At 44.4% G+C, this 20441-nt stretch overlaps 1 protein-coding gene across 1 annotated transcript in view; it reads right to left on the bottom strand.

The window, feature by feature from the left end:
- The window catches only part of LOC133131592 (C-myc promoter-binding protein-like), an 88652-nt gene extending 68211 nt beyond the window's left edge, over nucleotides 1-20441 (bottom strand). Inside the window, 1 exon segment of the mRNA XM_061246964.1 lies at nucleotides 20346-20441. Coding sequence (XP_061102948.1) covers nucleotides 20346-20368 — 23 coding nt within the window. The 5' untranslated portion in view covers nucleotides 20369-20441.

The raw sequence follows: 20441 nt of genomic DNA, 5'->3' as shown, positions 1-20441 counted from the left end.
GGAGATTGGGGGGGGGAGTGGGTCAGTGGGTGCACATTGGCAACAGATTTGTATTTGTTTTATTGTTTCTTTGAAATAGTGGGTGTCTTTATTGGTTTTATCTGAGTGTGTCCAGCTGCAGTCGGCAGCCGGAGCCAGAGAATGACAGCGTGTGGAGTCTGGAGAGGGCTGCGCTGGGCCCGTGAGTCAGACCCACCCACACCGGCTAAGAGTTCTGCTTGGGCCTGCCTGCACTGGACCAGGGCTCTGCTCTTTAAATACAGTACTGATCCAGGGTTCACACTGGACCTGATTCTACTTTAAATACAGTACTGATCCAGGGTTCACACTGGACCTGATTCTACTTTAAATACAGTACTGATCCAGGGTTCACACTGGACCTTATTCTACTTTCAATACAGTACTGATCCAGGGTTCACACTGGACCTGATTCTACTTTAAATACTGTACTGATCCAGGATGCACACTGGACCTGATTCTACTTTCAATACAGTACTGATCCAGGGTTCACACTGGACCTGATTCTACTTTAAATACTGTACTGATCCAGGATGCACACTGGACCTGATTCTACTTTAAATACAGTACTGATCCAGTGTTCACACTGGACCTGATTCTACTTTAAATACAGTATACAATACATTCAGCGGCCACTTTATAATGCAGACCTGTGCATCAGCTCGTTAATGCAAATATCTGTATCAGCCAATCACGAGGCAGCAAGCAACCCAATGCATAAAAGCATGCAGACGTGGTCAAGAGGTTTGGTCACTGTGCAGAGCAAACGTCAAAATGGGGAGGAGATGTGATCTACTGTAAGTGACCGTGGAATGATTGCTGGTGCCAGACGGGGTGGTTTGAGTATAACAGAAACCATTGATCTACTGGGATTTTCACGCACAACAGAGCTTCCAGTGAGCGGCGGTTCTGGGGGTGAACACACCGTGTTAATGAGAGAGAGTCAGAGGAGAATAGCCAAGACTGTTCAAAGCTGACCGGAAGGAGACAGTAACTGAATGACCAGGCGTTACAACAGCGTGTACAGCAGTAGAATGCAGAACAGCATTTGCTGTGTTTATTTCTCACCAGTGAAGGGGACTGAATTAGAATGAATCGGCGGCGTGTCCCTGTGTCACCCTAGCCCTGGTCTCGCCCCCTTACGCGCATCTCAGATCACACCAGTTGAACTGAGCCGGATCGCCTCAGAGGCGTGATGTACCGCTAACGCAGCCACCCTGCCCAAGCACAGACAGCTATCACTGGAGCGCAAGGCGCGAGATATCATCTGAGTCTCATCTGCAGATGATGTCATAAATCTCCCACTTGCTAAACCCTGTCGGTGAGTCAAATTGTGCTTCACTGGCATGGTATTGCTCTAGTGCTGCCAAAAGGGGGTCTACCCATCTCATTAACTCTCTCTGTGCAAAACTGCTTCACCCATCTTTCTTAATCTCAGTCACTGTGGGACAGCCAGGCACCTCTCCCAAAGTGCTGAATGGGTGATATGAGACAGGCCGTTTCGATCCTGGACGCTGATTGGCTGAGACGGCGTTCTACAGTGATTGTTAATCCCATACAGTAAGAGTTATTCAAACGGCCTGTTTTGTAAACAGCACCATTCCGCACACACAGCAATTACTTACAAATAATATTACAAAATAAAAAATATTATGTCATCAAACTACTGTTTCTATATGTCGTGGCATTCAAAGCAATGTGGCATTCATGGCTTTGTGTCATGCCGAACAACACCCCTGAATCCATGACTGTATTCATGATACAGCACAGCCTGCCAGAAAACAGCTTGAGAGCATGGGCGCTGTTCCTGGGCCGGGACGTTGTGCAGCCTGTTTGCAGCTCTTAATGAAATGCCCTCGTCTGCGCCGTCAAACAGTCCACCAGTCCGTCAGTCTATTCCTCCCCTTACAGTGTGCTGTCTTGCACCCTGTGACATTCTACGATATTGCAGCTCATGAAAACATAAAACTCAAGGCTTTTTGTTTTTAAACACAGCGCTTGATTCGTTTCCCCGGCTTGATCGATTGTGTTGAACTGACATTAAAGTTATAATGATGATTAAAGTTAATTAATTACATTCAATTAGTCATTCAATAAACCGGTGTGCTAATATGCATTACTAATTACATTTCCAGTGCATAAATCAAGGACAATAGCTGAATAAAAACAGAAAGATGAGTCATGGGAAACCAAGGGGTAGAAATTTACTGCGCACAGCAAATATTCAGTATAAAATCAATTCTAATAGAGGACACATGCTTTCCACTGGACTCTTGCTGTGCAGTCTTGATTTGTTAAATGGCGGGCGACATTAGCTCAGGAGGTAAGAGCAGTCATCTGGCAAGACGCCTAACCCCTAAATGCTCCTGACAAGCAGGTTGGCGCCTTGCATGGCTGCCACTCGCCATTGGTGTGTGTGTGTTTGAATGGGTGAATGAGAAGCATCAATTGTACAGCACATTGGATAAAGGCGCTATATAAATTTCCTACCATTTACCATAACTTTTATAAAATTTTGTAACTTATAATTTATAAAGGTAATTATGCAGTTATGCAACTTCAACAGACACAGGTAAATGCACTCAAGCCAGGCTGCACAGGTGAATGTGCCGTAGCCTCACTTCAGACAGGTAATGTACTGTATCCTTAACTTTATGCAGGCAAATGTGCTGTAATCTCAACAGCACACAGGTAAATGCGCTGTAATCTTAAAGGCACACAGGCAAATATTTTGTATTCTGATCAGCATGTTGTGAAATGTGCCTCTACATCCTGCCTGTAAATTTTGCCTCTACATCAGTACATGTTCTATAGTCTTAACTGTACACAGGAAAAGGTGTTGTAGTTTTAACTGTACACAGGTAAATGTGTTGTAGTCTTAACTCTACACAGGTAGCTGTTCTGTAGTCTTAACTGTACACAGGTAAATGTTCTGTAGTCTTAACTATACACAGGTAAACATGTTGTAGTCTTAACTGTACACAGCTAGATGTATCCATATAGGTTAATGTGCTGTAGTCTTGACTCTACACATGTTCTGTATTCTCACCTGCATGCAGGTTAATGTGCTGTCGCTGCTATAGGAGCTCAAACACTGCTGAAATAGCCTCCTGCAGAGCGGTGTTTGTTTTTGTCTGGCATTAGCAGCACATAAACCTCTGGTTCCTGCTGCTGCTAGCAGTTCCCTGGGAGGAAACACCATTCTGACAGGAGCAGGATTTTGCAAGAAAGGATCACAGGTAAGTCCACCTGTTTACTGGGAGCGCATTCCCTTGGGAATCCGGCAGATCCAGGTATTCACCTGCGCTGCCGGGCTCCGGAGATGGGTGGTCCACCCACAGACCGGCACCCTGGGTGATGAGGGGGGTGGTGGCAGGGCCCTTAATTATACACCTTGGGAATACAGTACAAATTCTGCTATGGAGCTTCTCTAAAGCCATCGGCTTGGGCTGATGGGCTGAGGGTCTGGGTATCCCGTGTGATTTCTGGTAGATAGCAGTAGCAGAGCATTTAACCAACATCAGACACAGACAGGTGGCAAGTGAAACATCCAGTAGCTGGTTGACCAGTTCAGACCAGCCCCATACTCAAAAGGGTTTGACCAGCTTTAAGCTATGTTTTGAAATAGATGTCAGCTGGTCATTTCAAGCTGGTCTTGGCTGGATTTTATGTCAGAAAAAAATGTCTTAGTAAAGTGTTGGGCCACCACAAGCCACCAGAACAGCTTCAATGCACCTTGGCATAGGTTCTACAAGTATCTAGAACTTTACTGGAGGGACGGAACACCATTCTTCATAAAGATACTCCTTCATTTGGTGTTTTGATGATGGCGGTTGTCCTATTGGTGCAGTTATCAGTTATCTAATGCACAAGCATCAAGGTCATCAAATGCGTGTTTCGACCACAACCTCCGACCATATTTCCTGACCTCTTTCCCATACATGTAAATGCAGCTGTCATTTTAGTGACCGTTCCTTTTGAAACACGAACAAGTTAGGCAGTCTTTATAACTGAAGCACCAGCTGTCCATGCCCCAATAATGAACCCTCTTTCAAAGCCACTTCCTGTAGATCTTTTTCTCTTGCCATCTTGATCCAAAATTGAGGTCAACTGGGCCTGCTCCCCATTTTTATACATACCACTGAACATGTTACGACGTTGTTTTCTTAATTGTGTCATGCAGTACACCTGTATGTAAGCGTCTGCATTGTTATGTTCCTCCACTTGTTTATTATTCAGGTTTATCCTTTGTCACCGTCTGTATACGGGGTTGAGTAGGGGTTACCCCACAGAGCAGCCACAGAGCAGCCACCAGTGCAAGGCGCTTCTTTTTGGCATGATTGGGGATATACGATTGGCTCGCAGAGGCAGGGGTCCTAAGGAGGTGAAGGGTGAAGCCTTGCAGTGCTGAGAAGGTTCGGGAAGTCTTGACGCCTGTCTAACACGCGGGAGCGGACCCAGAGCGAGACGAGCTTCAACTATCAAATCATTCCAACGAAACTTCAACTCCAGCCAACAGAAGCAGCAGCAGAGCCAATCGCACACCCCCGGCGCCTCCGTGGGAGCCAATCGCCTGTCACCCTTGCTCCGCAGACAGGCGTGGACCCTGAGGTCATGGAGAAACATCACACTGGCCGATGTGTTCGGTATCCGCCTTTTTCCCTTTCAGCTCCGGCCAAAATATTTGGGCCACACTCCCAATGCAGAGCATGAAGACGTCAGATATCATCACCGAACAGCAACCGAATATCCCCTGGTGAACAGCACTGCCCCCCCCCCCCCCCAGAATACTGCACTTTTCTTTCCAGCTTTCAGTCATGGACTTGGAAGGGTGAGGGGTCAGTCTCAAGTGTAGGTAAAAATGTCCTATTACCACATACACTCACCGAGGACTTTATTAGGAACATTTTTACTTTATTACACCTACTTATTCATGTGATTATCTAATCAGTCAATCATGTGGCAGCAGTGCAATGCTTTCAATCATGTAGATATGGGTCAGGAACTTCAGTTAATTTTCACATCAACCATCAAAATGGGGGGAAAATGTGATCTAAGTGACTTATTATGCATACTTGTCTCTAGAGTTTGCAAAGAATGGTGCAAAAAAACAAATTAAAATCCAGGGAGCATCAGTTCTGCAGACAGAAACTCTAAGTGGATAGGCTACAGCAGTAGTCAAAAAAATAAGTCGAATAAATACCTAATAAAGTGCTCGGTGAGTGTACAATGGAATATTATTTCCAGTCACATAGATACAGCTGAAAACATAGGTCATACATAACATATAGAATATGTACAAAATACAGAATACGTCTACGCTTTGGACTTGGACTCCGTAACAAATTGACGATTGTGTGTCCGTACGGCCAAAACCCATGACCCCAATAATTCTGCCACATCACCAACACTGCAGAAACTTCTCATTACAAATGCTCACCATGGCAACCGGCAACGGTCCCCTGTGTCTGTGCACGCGGCTGCGATGTGAGACGGCAGGGTGTGTCCCCTCGAGCCGTCTGAGAAACGCACAGCTCCCACTCCCACACCAGCAGGGAGCCCACACTGGGCTGGTACGGCTACGCACTTTTTCATCACTGCGTATCCCTACACATCCGGCAGGAGCAATAGTCTTTAAAGGCCCGCGCGGGTTTTTCAGCTTTTCATATCATCACACCTTTCGATTTGTCTTTCCACACCGATCCGAGAAAAGCCATTGCACTTTTAGTAGAAGTATGCCTATTTTGGGGCCCAACCGCAATTGCTTGTATCAAGATTTCTCATATGACATGACGGTAGGTTTTTGCATAATTATCGGATGACGTTGCTAAATGTTAACACAGAGAGCTGACCACAGGAGGCGGAGGGGGAGGGGTGACTGGGCTCTGGGGGAGGGTTAGGAACTGCCTCACTGCTCTTTGCGAACGTTTTGTGGGATGTTTTAGACACTAAAACCAGGAAGAGAACGCTGAAGCATGCAGGCCTTTACAAAGCCCAACTTCAAACACTAGCACTATTGATTCGGCAGCTGAGCATCTTATCACTGATTAATCAAATTCGAAGTGAAATTTTGAGATTGTAAGGAGGTCATTTTGAGTGTTCTAAACATCTATTCACCCTTATCTGGATCTGGATCTGGTGTGGATAACTCACACACCGGTGCAGTCCTAAATTTAAACCACAGCTGAACTCCGACCGGCAAGCAATGGCTACAGTCTCGCGACCCTTCTCCCCTCCCAGCCTGGGATGAACAGGTGGGCCGGACAAGGCTGGACACCGCCAGCAAAAATAACCGCTCCGCGCCCCAGCCTGTGGTGAACAGGCTCCCCTGGGTCAGGGGGGGGCCCAGACGTCACAACATGGACTGAAAGTAAACATTGTATGCATCTACAGAAATGCAGGAGATAACATAACATAATTCAGCCCAGCAATGCTCGCCTTTTCCTAACCCCTAAGTGTACCTACTGCTTATTTACCTAAAAGCTAAATAGTATGAAGCCTGGTCTAGAAACCCACAGTGTTTCTGCTCCACTACATGTCCTGGCAAGCAATTCCACACATTGGCCACTTGTTGCGTGTACAGAATTTCTCCTTTGCCAATTTCCATTTGTGCCCTCTCGTTCTGCTAACCGAGCTGACAGTTTACTTTGTTAATCCCTTTAATGAATTTAAAAGCCTCAATCCAATCCCCCCCCCCCCAAGTCTCTTTTTACTAAATTTAAAGAAATTAAGCATCTCAAGTCTATCCTCATAACTCTTATCTTTTATACCTGGAATCAATCTGGTTGCCCTTCTCTGAAACTTTTCCAGTGACTCTATATCTTTCTTATCTTAAAACTGCACACAGGACTCCAAGTGCGGTCTATATTGATATATTGTATGTTGTCTCCTACATGGACAAGCACATTGAGCGGTTATGAGATGATATAAGGGGGGTTATAATATGGATATGTATACCTACATTAGTGTTTGGAGTAGAGAGGGGCCACACCTTGCACTCCCATATCAACGTATCCAAACGATTGATCGGGGACAATCATGATATCACATGCTGTTGTACAAAGTATGTCATCACTATCATTAGATCTTGGAAAGATACAGGCCGTGGTACAGGCCTAGAGCTTAGCTAGTGTGTCATCTTGGTGTGCAGCTACTGATATGAAACGTGTTCGCTCTCACTGACCCAAAACAATGATTATGCGGAGTACTAAACTATCTCAGGTCTTATCTCATCATCATTCCTATTCAGCTCGTTTGCAGCTGTGTAAAACAATCCTCTACATGCTGGTAACAGGCTTTACTAGTATTTAATAATAAATGCGGTTTTCCTTGCCTGCAACAAGATTGTAATCCTTAGAGTTGGTGACCCTGAAAAAAAAAAAAAAGCTTTCTTCCAAGATGCCGGCCGATCAGAAGCATCCCTTTGGACCAGGCAGCACAGAGGGCATACACTGAGTCATTCAAAGTGCTATTGAAGTAAATGTGAAAGTAAATGATGACTTTGTGGCAGAAAATGACTTTTACAAGCAGCGTGTAAGTGTATTTCATCCTTTAGCCCACAAACCTTATCACTGTGTAGCCAGCCTAGCAGCAGGACAGTCTGTAAATATACTTCCTTGCACATTAAAACCGACTGGCCAACAGAAAGCAAACCTCACACAAAAATGACAGAAAGAACGGCAGCAAGTAAGCTATCCCTTTGAAATATTTTCATAACAGGACAGAAAAGAGGCTTTTGAGTCATTTAAGACTTTATTCGTTTTAGATTATGTCCATTGGAAATAATCCCATGGTAAAGAATTGTGTATGTACACTGTTATAACTGTTGTGTTTCTTTCATTTTTATATTGTGAGTTCCACATAATGACAGCTGTTGTGTCGCCTGTACTGCTCAGTCAAATCAGTTAAATAAATAATGCTAGAAATGATATGTCAAAATGTGTCTATGGCAGTAAAATACAGGTATATTATCCCTAAATCTAGGTTTCTAAACACATTTTTTACTGCTCAACCCAATGCTCTTTGTATTGCAAACCATCTTAATCTCAGCAAATAGCAAAATAACATGATATCTTGTCGAAACCGTGCAACCCAACCCACTCACCGAAATACACACTATGCTCTATAGTACCGTGTGCATGAGAGAAATGCACAGAGCTAATATCAAAAGACTTGACAGATTTAACAGAATTTATATTTCACTGTGGAGACAGACAAGGAGGCAAAGCCATTTTCTGATGCCTGGATGCAATGCCTTAATCTCCAGATGCCTCAGAGATTCATCTTTCATCATGAATTCAACATCAGTTGACATCACGAAGGGAATCGACACAGAATGCACACACAGACTGCTTGCTTGGTGCTAGGTGGATGTCTTTATCAGGAATCAGACGACTGCATATTTTACACTGATGCGTGTATTTACCAAAACAACTCAAATTAGGACCTAGCACAAAGAGTATTCCCTGGGAAATAACACAGCTCCCAAACGAGCACGCAAGCTTACCTGAGATCAACTTAAATTGTAGGTAAAGCAACCAAAATGGAAAAACAAACATTGAGTCCATAATTGAAAGGAAGTTTGAAAACAGGTTGGTTGTATTATACTTTATTAGAAAAACAAGGCAGTCACACAGGTGAAATTCAATGTCCATATTCAACGATTAAGAGATTAATGCACTGCTGCACTGGAAATGTACTTCTCTCTAATTATAGTTGTTAAAATAAGAAACTGACTTATATTTTTCACTCACCGAAATATCATGTACTGTATAGCGATGGTGCATTTCTGGCACTTTTATTATTAGGCAGGTTTTATGGCAATTTCTGGATGAAAATACTATTACTAACAGATTCAAAGAACATACACTCACTGAGCACTTTATTAGGAACACCATAATAATACTGGGTTGGGCCTCCGTTTGCTCTCAAAACAGCCTCATATCTTTGTGGCATGGATTCCACAAGATGTTGAAAACAGTGCTTTGAGATTCTGTTTCATGTTGACATGATTGCATCACACAATTTCTGCAGATTTGTCAGCTGCACATTCCTGCTGAGAATCTCCTGTTCTACCACATCCCAAAAGTGTTATATTGGATTCAGATCCAGTGACTGGGAAGGCCACTGAAGAACATTGAACTTATTGTTACATTACATTAATAGCATTTTGGCAGACGATCTTATCCAGAGCAACGCACAGTTAGACTAAGTAAGACTAAGCAGGAGACAATCCCCCCCTGGAGCAATGCAGGGTTAAGGGCCTCGCTCAAGGGCCCAACGGCTATGCGGATCTTATTGTGGCTACACCGGGATTTGAAATACCGACCTTGCGTGTCCCAGTCATTTACCTTAACCACTACGCTACAGGCCGCCCTTTGAGTTGACTTTTGCTTTGTGACAGGGTGCATTATCATGCTGGAAGTAGCCATTAGAAGATGGGTACATTGTGGCCATGAATGGATGCACGTGGTCAGCAACAATACTCAAATAGGCTGTAGCATTCAAGGGATGATTGATTGGTTATTAATGGGATCAAAGTGTGCCAAGAACACATTCCCCACACCATTACACCACCGCCACCAGCCTGGACTGTTGACACAAGACAGGTTGGGTCCATAGATTCATGCTGTTGGCGCCAAATTCTGACCCTACCATCTGTATGCCTCAGCAGAATGCTAGATTTTTACCCATTCTGGTGGTGCATGTGAACATTAACTGAAGCTCCTGGCCTGTATCTGCAAGATTTTATGCATTGAACCGCTGCCACATGATTGGTTGATTAGATAATCACACGAATAAGTAGGTGAAATTAAGTAAAATAAAGTGTTCAGTGAGTGTATAAATCAAGGCAAAATACATTTCTAAGTTTACCCTAGAATTACTATTCACAAGACTGTGTTAAATACATACAATACATACAGTAAAACATGCACACAGGCACACACACGCACACACACACACACACACACAGGCCTTCCTCGAACAAACCTCAAAATATTCCTGTCCCAATTCCCCAGCCGGAGTGACCTGAGAAGGCCGGTGCTCCTCTGGGTCACAGAGAGGGGGCTGCTGGGATATCCCCAGCGAGGAACAACACGCGCAGAGCCGGAACAACAGTACGGATTCACTCCTAACCCATTTCGTCTCCATTTCCTCTCGCTCCCTCTCCTTCAGCCTAGCACTCCATTTAACCGGGCTGTGTCACTGGAGCAGACGCGGAGGCCATATTGAATTATTCAGAAGCATCGGCAGCAGTGAAAGCACTTAGAGACGTCTCCGGACATTGTCCGTCTTATTTACTCTATCAGCTCTGCAGTTATTACTAATCTGCTTAGCATACAGCTTTAGCCAGAGACACTGACTCTGGCTCAATTTCACATCATAACCGTCCAACATAACTGCCTGTTTGCGCAAGATAAGCATCTCCTTGAAGAACATACAGGCACAAATGTGTTCATTATTTTTCCCATTACATATCTCCCTGGCTCCCCGATGCTGCCTCTTTCTCACTGTCGAGCTGCAACCAGGTTGGCTAATTACATGCACACACACACACATACATGCAGATGTGCGCACTGACACGCACAAATACACACACACGTATATAAACACACATTAATAAGTAGGTGTACTAATAAAGTGCTCAGCGAAAAGACTGGGTTAAAAACAAAAAGTCTACAAACAGTAAAACATGTACGCATGTACACATACACACACGTATGCACGCGCATACACACAAACACACACATGCACACTGACACATACGTACACACCTATATGCACGGATGCATGTACACAGACACACACGCACACGCACATGTATGTACGCACTCACACAAACACACATATACGCACACACGCACAGTAAGGAAAATCAAGAGGTCCTGCAACAACCACAGTCTCTCTCCAGCATAAAATAAAGCTACACAGGCCAAGGAGCAGTTGAAAACTGCTTTATTTCCCTGGTGCTCCATACTGTGCGATCCATAGAGCTGGTCCTCAGGCAGAACCCCCATTCACATCTGCAACCACCCATTCTCTCTCTCTCTCTCTCTCTCTCTCTCTCTCTCCACTCAAGGAAAATCCATTAGCTAATATAATTTAGTGATAAATATCCCCTGGCAAAGAGGCTCGTGCTGGTAGCACCATGGTGCTAGCAAACACACACAGTGCACACGGACGCAGGCAAGCGGGGACTCCACTCTCGTCTGTAACAGCAGCCACGGTTTAGAGAGACGTGTGATTTAAGCACCCAAAAGTACCTGTAAGTGCCTGTAAGTGCTTTTAAGTGCACGCCGGTGCAATCTGCTGGTGCACAAGTCCAAGCCGCTGATCTGGAATGTCAGCTGAGCCAATGTTACACGGAGAGGGCCAATACCCCACCAAAACATCTAATAGGTTAAAAACAGCAATGAAAAAAAATCTTTCTGCAAAAATGAAGATTAATTTCCCCAATGGGGGTAGCGGTCAGAGTGAATTGAGTTTAAAACAATATAATAACAGGGTGGGTTTCCACTGTATCCACAAGGAGAAACTGGAGGCTAATTTATGAAACCTGTATTTTGTGGTGACCAACAGGAATGTTTCGTTAATCTCCAAGGCAGGTAGATACAAACATCTCAACCATTTTCTACATTTGTCAAGAAAGGCCCCGAAACAAAACTTAGAGAACCTCAGTGTAATTATTCTATCAAGTACACCATGTGATTACACCAACAGTGGGCACAGAATTGAGAAAAAGTGTAGGCTATATTTTCCCCATATGTTTATTTCAATACATTTACAAAACCACAGGAGCCAAAAATTATTGGCACCTCTAACAATTCTTATAAATAAAATCAAACAAAGTGAAATAGCAAATACAATTTTACTTTAATTTAGTTCATCTCAGCCTAAAGAAACTATATTGTGTCATTCCATTACTTCCTGCTTCACTAGAGTATACAAATGAAGTAACAACCATCAGCATGGGAAAAGCCAAATAACTGTCAATTGAGAAGACACAGATGGTAGCTAATTGAAGTCAGGTAATGGCTACAAAAAATAAATAAATGGTTAAACATACCACTCAGCACTGTAAGGGCAATAATAAAAAGGCATAAAATGAATGGAATGGTTGCAAATCTGCCAGGAAGAGTCCGCAAGTGCATATGATTCCCACTGCATATGATTCCCACTGCATATGATTCCCACGGACGGGGAGGAAGGTGAGGAAGGCCATAAGTAACCCAAGAATCTCAGTTTAAGAATTATAGGGACTGCATGTGTCACCAAGTCTAAAATAAAACATACAATGGCACCTTCATAGCAACAAACTATTGGAAGGGTGGCATGAGGACAGCCCTTACTGAGCACAATAAACGAAACCAAGCATCTGGAGTTTTCCCAACCTCATTGGAATTATGACTGGAAAAGAGTGCTATGGTCAGATGGTGAATGGTTGGCATTTATATAGCGCCTTTATCCAAAGCACTGTACAATTGATGCTTCTCATTCACCCATTCATACACACACTCACACACCAATGGCGATTGGCTGCCATGCAAGGCACCGACCAGCTCGTCAGGAGCAAATGGGGGTTAGGTGTCTTGCTCAGGGACACTTCGACACAGCCCTGGTGGGGGGGTCAAACCAGCAACCCTCCGACTGCCAGACGACTGCTCTTACTGCCTGAGCCATGTCACCCCCCCAGATGAGACCAAAATTGAACGTTTTGGCCAAACGGACCATCAACATGTTTCCATTCCATTAAATCATTAATATAGCACACTACTTTACGCATGTTGAAAAATCAACCTTATGTCAATAACTGTATTTCTGTGAAGATTCATAAGGGGTGCCAATAGTTCTAAAGCCCATTGTATATAAGCCCATTCTGTTGCCACCACCAGACTATATAGGGGCAACATGGCTCAGGCGGTAAGAGCAGTTGTCTGGCAGTCGGAGGGTTGCCGGTTCGATCCCCTGCCTGGGCTGTGTTGAAGGTTCCCTGAGCAAGACACCTAACCCCCATTTGCTCCTGACGAGCTGGTTGGTGCCTTGCATGGCAGCCAATCGCCATTGGTGTGTGTATGAATGGGTGAATGGAGAAGCATCAATTGTACAGTGCTTTGGATAAAGGCGCTATATAAATGCCTACCATTTACCGTATCAAACCATGAATGCATCATTTAAAAAGCATTTCCCTGCAAAGTCCCAGAAAAAAAACAGTTCACTTAAAGCTAATTGTTGAAAATAATTATTCAATGAGTCATTCATTAACTGCTTAACCAGTATATACAGTGGTGTGAAAAAGTGTTTTTTTTGCATGTTTGTCACACTTAAATGTTTCAGATCATCAAACAAATTTAAATATTATTCAAAGACAACACAAGTAAAAACAAAATGCAGTTTTTAAATGAAGGTTTTTATTATTAAGGGAGAAAAAAAATCCAAACCTACATGGCCTGTGTGAAAAAGTGATTGCCCCCCCTGTTAAAACATAACTTAACTGTGGTTTATCAAACCTGAGTTCAATTTCTCTAGCCACACCCAGGCCTGATTACTGCCACACCTGTTCTCAATCAAGAAATCACTTAAATAGGACCTGCCTGACAAAGTGAAGTAGACCAAATGATCCTCAAAAGCTAGACATCATGCTGCGATCTAAAGAAATTCAGGAACATGAAAAATGAGAAAGAAAGTAATTGAGATCTATCAGTCTGGAAAAGGTTATAAAGCCATTTCTGAACCACAGTGAACCACAGTGAGAGCCATTATCCACAAATGGCGAAAACATGGAACAGTGGTGAACCTTCCCAGGAGTGGCCGGCCGACCAAAATTACCCCAAGAGCGCAGCGACAACTCATCCAAGAGGTCACAAAAGACCCCACAACAACATCCAAAGAACTACAGGCCTCACTTGCCTCAGTTAAGGTCAGTGTTCATGACTCCACCATAAGAAAGAGACTGGGCAAAAATGGCCTGCATGGCAGAGTTCCAAGACGAAAACCACTGCTGAGCAAAAAGAACATTAAGGCTCGTCTCAATTTTGCCAGAAAATATCTTGATGATCCCCAAGACTTTTGGGAAAATACTCTGTGGTCTGACGAGACAAAAGTTGAACTTTTTGGAAGGTGTGTGTCCCATTACATCTGGCGTAAAAGTAACACTGCATTTCAGAAAAAGAACATCATACCAATAGTAAAATATGGTGGTGGTAGTGTGATGGTCTGGGGCTGTTTTGCTGCTTCAGGACCTGGAAGACTTGCTGTGATAAATGGAACCATGAATTCTGCTGTCTACCAAAAAATCCTGAAGGAGAATGTCCGGCCATCTGTTTGTGACCTCAAGCTGAAACGAACTTGGGTTCTGCAGCAGGACAATGATCCAAAACACACCAGCAAGTCCACCTCTGAATGGCTGAAGAAAAACAAAATGAAGACTTTGGAGTGGCCTAGTCAAAGTCCTGACCTGAATCCTATTGAGATGCTTTGGAATGACCTTAAAAAGGCGGTTCATGCTCAAACCCTCCAATGTGGCTGAATTACAACAATTCTGCAAAGATGAGTGGGCCAAAATTCCTCCACAGCGCTGTAAGAGACTCATTGCAAGTATCGCAAACGCTTGATTGCAGTTGTTGCTGCTAAGGGTGGCCCAACCAGTTATTAGATTTAGGGGGCACTTTTTCACTTTTTCACACAGGGCCATGTAGGTTTGGATTCTCTCCCTTAATAATAAAAATCTTCATTTAAAAACTGCATTTTGTGTTTACTTGTGTTGTCTTTGACTAATATTTAAATTTGTTTGATCTGAAACATTTAAGTGTGACAAACATGCAAAAAAATAAGAAATCAGGAAGGGGGGCAAACACTTTTTCACACCACTGTATGCAGGGTATCTGAGACACAAAGCTGATATTCAAAGGCTTTATTGATGCCAATTGCTACCACCTGGCAGAGCAGAATTCTTGTGTGTGTGTGTATGTACCTGCCTGTGTGTATCTGTGTGTGCATGTACCTGCCTGTGTGTGTACGTACTTGCCTGTGTGTATGTCCCTGCCTGTGTGTGTATGTACCTGCCTGTATGTACCAGCCTGTGTATGTCTGTATGTGTGTGCGGGGGTGTATGTACTTGCCTGTGTGTGCACAGGAGTGATTCTATATGTGTGTGCAGTGCACAAAAGCACTAGCCTAGGCCTACAGTCCAACCTCACTCCTCACAGCAGAGCTGGGTCAAGTATTGTTTTGGATTCAAATACTTTTCTGTGCTCGATTGATCTTGCCTGGGGCAAATGAGCCAACCCAGAGGACCAGGAGGCAGGGTTAGCATAATATTTCATAGGCTCAAATACACCAGACGCTCAGTCAAGTGTATAAAAGTACTTGAATGCAAAACAACTACATATTTAACCCAGGTATGCCTCAAAGGGAAATTAAGCTGGATGGCACATCCTAAAGAAGGAACCCCTGCTTCCAAAAAACCCCCACAAAATAGCAGAAAACACTTGGTGGTGGGAGGAGCAGAGGTTATGTACTCTCCAGTGACGGGTAGCTTAAGATTCTCAGCGATTTTCACTCCATTTTCAGCTCTGTGCAGAAACTAGGGCACTGACAGGAACGTATCTGTCTCAGACAAACACTTAGGGTGTCTCCTCCACCGTCTAGGGACATCAAACGCAGGAATGAGCTCCCAGCGCAGGTAAACTGTGGGAGGAGAGGAGGAAGCAGAGAAACAAGCTGGGCTCTGCGCTACTCTGTATGCTAACCACAGAGGTCTCTGCTGCTCGGAATAACGAGGAACGCATTAACTTATTTATTTTACTGTGAAGTTATTTTAATATAAAAGCAATGAAAACCTGGCTGGTGTATCTCCCTAGCTGGTGCAGTGCGGATAGCGATTTGTCCAGGGGACTTGGGAGATTTCCTTTGTGTGTCTGAAGCCCGTTTCAGGAGGGACCTGAACTGACCTTTACGACATTTAAGGCTGAACCGAGGGGTTCTACCTGTAGCCTGTCTTAAGCTCAGGCCCGAGATGGAGGGGGCAGGATAGAGAAAGCGTGCACAGTCGTCTGCCTGTTGCAGTGCAGTCCAGACCTCAAAAATAAAAACAATTTTTTACTAGCTTCACTGAACTTGTCTGGTATGGTCCTCATAGGTTACAGTACACCAGGCAACAATCGCAAACCCCACCTTCTGGTCGTCTTAGTTGGCTCAACTGCACCAGGCAAGATCAATCGAGCACCATAAAGTATTTGAATCCAAAAACAATTACATAACTGACCCAGGCCTGCTACATACCACACGGCATCTGACAGGCCGGAACCCTCGATCGATTCTTGAGGACCCCAATACTATTCCGGCAAAGCAAACGACCGTTCCGTCACAAGCACGCACACGGCGCACGCATCCTTTCCGGAGTTCCCTGCGTCGCGTCGTGAAGAGTAAGGAATAAACATGGCGTCCCGGTCTAACCCCCCGGCAAAGTCGACACGGTAACCGATCGAACCGGATCGATCGGCCGGTCCTCGCTCCGCAGCCAGGCCGCCGCCGTGTCCAATCAGGGTTCGGCGGGAGCTGCTGACACGTGTCCGCGTGAGCCGGCCCCTCCCACCGGCTGAACTGCCCTGAGACACCGCGTTAACCAGCCCCTCTACTAAACCTACAAAATACTCTCAATGGCACCAGGCAAGATCAATCGAGCGCAGGAAAGTATTCAAATCCAAAACAATGACATACCCAGATCTGGTACCTACAGTTTCCAGCCACCATGCAGAGTTCTGGCAGACGAGCCCCGCTGCCTGAAGATCGGGGTTCACGGGGGCTCACAGGGGTTCTGACCTGCCTGGCCGAAAATGAACCGGGAGGGCCGGATAATGAAAAGCTCCCGGTAATTTCCCTCTGTAAACACGGAGGGCCCTGGTGCATTTCCACCACCGTCCTCTCCCTACGAGGCAACACCAAAATGTCTTATATCAAGATCTAACGGCAGATCCACATCCATCTAACGTGGCTCTCCTGCTTTTTTAGGTTGTTTTTTTCCACATTCTCTCCAATATTCCATAGTTTCGTGGCCACTTCCAATTGAGCCCTTTCACCCATTAACACTTCAGAAATTAAAACCCCAGCAGAAAATACAATATATTTTGGCTGTTTGGTGGATTATGTCATTATATACCATGTATGCACAGGTAATTACCTCCTTTATAATACCAATATTAGGCCTAACAGTATTAATAGAGTTATAGACTGCTTACTACTTTTATTGGAACATAGCTGCATACTGTAGTTTAACTTCTATATACAGTATTTAAATGCATTAAGTACATGACTCATTCTACAATTATAAAGAGCATTTATAGCAAGTTACTTGCAGTTATTCATATCTACATTTAGGGTCCTGGCCTCTGCGATGACTAAGCCCATTGTATTTCTGCTGCACGGTCTCAGTTCAGCAATAACTGAGGTCCCTGCATTCAGTTACATACCTCAGGCCACATACAGTAGCACTATAGAGTACTACAGCAGAGCTAGCGCTGACTAGAAGGGAGTCATGCTGTACTAGAGCAGAGCTAGCGCTGACTAGAAGGGAGTCATACAGTCCTATAGCAAAGCTAGCAGTGACTACATGATAGTCATACAGTACTACAGCAGAGCTAGCACTGATTGGAAGGGAGTCATACTGTACTACAGCAGAGCTAGCGCTGATTGGAAGGGAGTCATACGGTACTACAGCAGAGCTAGCACTGATTGGAAGGGAGTCATACTGTACTATAGCAGAGCTAGCACTGATTGGAAGGGAGTCAAGCCTCTTCCCCATGAAACCTGGTGGGCTGTGAACATCTGGTGCGCTGTTGGGTGGGACTAACGCCACGGTAACCCGAGGAACCCACGACAGCTTACACCTGCTCCGCCCCTGCACCCGACGCTGCATCAACTAATGGCACAGCTGAGGCTCAAACCTTTCATGTCCCAGCTATGTGGACCCCAGGCTCCAGTAAACACCTGCCTGAGCTGGCTCATGTTGAGAGGGAGGTCAGGCCGACCGCTCCGGTAGACTGAGAGCCGGCTGTCTGCCCTCTCTCTCTCGACGTGCAGCTCAGCCGGGGGACTGCAAAGCGGAAAAACCACGGCCGTCTGATCGTAAGCCTTTCAGAGGAAGAAAACGTGCTCGTCTGCCCTCTCCCAAATTCACGGAAGACGTACATAATGAGAAGACCGGCCCGTGAATAGGGCTGGGAATTCCAAATTGGGATAAAAGGAAAACGGGGGATATAAATCACTTCATATGGAAAGCTGATTCCGGCTCTTGTAAGCCCTCCGCAAAAGCGCACCAGCACAGAGCAGCTCCGGTTACCATGGGAACAGGTAAAGGCTGGCAACCATGATGTCAGTACCTCTGAAACTGTAGAAGACAGTTTTTCCAAAAACAAGCAATGTGTCAAAGCAGATACCGCCTCTACGCACAAACAGCAGCCAGCTCGGCGCTCGCTCTCGTTCTCTCTCAAACATAGACATTCTCGCGCTCACTCCCACTGAGAAACATCCTTGTTCCGAGCACAGCCGCTGTTTCTCTTTGCTGAGGGCATACTTCCTTGTTTGATCCTGGTTTGAAAGTTATGAGCCAAAACAAATGTGCCGTTTGCAGCGTTCGGCCGCTCTCCGGGTTTCTCCGGGTGCTCCTCGCACTCGTGTGTCTTGTGACTGTCGTTCACTGCCCAATTTCCTTCCTGCGCAAAACCACAGAATCATCTAGACCACGGGTGTCAAACTCCAGTCCTGGAGGGCCGTAGTGTCTGCTGGTTTTTGGGGTGTTCTGGGTTCATTCAAGTCGTTGATTGGTTAAAGTATCCACACGCCTTGTTCTCAAGGCCTTAATTGGCCTTAATTGAAACTGATTGAAAGGAAACCACTAAAACCCGCAGACACTGCGACCCCCCGGGAATTCAGTTTGACACCCCTGATCTAGACTGACCAGATACTGGACTCAGCTCTTGTGTTCCTCCTGTGATCTCCTTAATTACAGGGGATTCTGGGTAGCGGCATGGGTAGTTGGGCTGTGTGATATAGCTATCGCAGTTTTTTTTGCGCAGTAAGAACTGTCTGTGGGAGGTGGCGGTAGGTTTCGTTCCTTCTTTTCATCTTATCTACCACATGGAAACAGCATGGCCCTGTTGCGGTCATATCAACATAGAAATGATACGAGTGATACAAGTTATTTTCCCCGGAAGCATTTCACTTTGGCTCAGAAAATTGGAGGTGTGCTACCACGTCAGGAATGATTAAATAAGATAAGACTGAAAGAAATCTAACACTGCGCTTATAAAATAAATTGGTATACAGCGATGGCTATATCGCCCAGCCCTAATGGGTAGCAACAAGAGTTTACATTGCTTAATTGTAGTACAGCGCATCCATATCCATAGTATAAGATTTGGCCACATCCTTTAATGGGATTTCATCAAATTGGTATGGCTTCAACAGAATTTCTGATGTTTAGGATACACAAGTGAGCATCTGCTAGGCCAATACAACCTGTCAGCACAGTGAGTAGAGGAACCACCCACTATGTCAGCACTAATCTCAATAAAGACATCACACCTACTGCCCAGCTGTGGATAAAATGAGCAAAAACTTATTAAAAACTTGTGAACTGATGCACGACATGTCCATGCCAGGAGAAGAAATCTTGTGGACCACCACTGCAGCCACACACCGGCTTGAGACTACTTGAGGTATACTACAGTTTCCTAAGATTATTGCAATCAGAAAAACAAATACACAGACACAGACAACCATATATATATATATATATATATATATATAATGATAACAGGATTGAAACATTTTATAATATCAACTGAAAAAAATGCTACCCTAAAAATGGCTCCACCAATCCAGCAAGATGATATGCCATATTATATATTTCTAAGTATAGCCATTAAATATGTATGGAATCAGCATTCATTTTAATGCCAGTGTTCCAGTTTCTTGGTGGCAGTTTAACCCCTTAAGTCTCCCAGTGGGGTTTCCATTTTTAACAGTGCAATTTTCAATCACTATGGTAACAGGATATACCGTTTGAAAAAATAAAACCCACGGTTCTATCTCTATAATATATTTTAAGATGTTATTGCTTTAGCTACAGCAGTTCCTTATTTTGTAACATGCTGGTGGCAAAACAAGCGTGGGAGGACCTTGTCTACTCTGCATTTTCAAAACCCATATACTACACAAAATAAGTTAATGTCAGTGGCAAGAGTCCAGCAAACCAAATGTATGATAATGCAATTCTAAAAACGTGCTAACTCAGAGAAACGTCGAAAGAATGTCCACTGTTTACTTACAATTTCTCTGGAGGAATTATCATTGTTGTCCATTACACCACTGCATAATTCTACAAAGGTACTTGTACATATGAAAGCCATTACCTACGTTTTATA

This window comes from Conger conger, chromosome 6 (genome assembly GCF_963514075.1).
Source record: "Conger conger chromosome 6, fConCon1.1, whole genome shotgun sequence".
NCBI classification, from domain to species: Eukaryota; Metazoa; Chordata; class Actinopteri; order Anguilliformes; family Congridae; genus Conger; species Conger conger.
The sequence above is the reverse complement of the archived record's forward strand: the minus strand, read 5'-3'. Positions and strand labels throughout refer to the sequence as shown.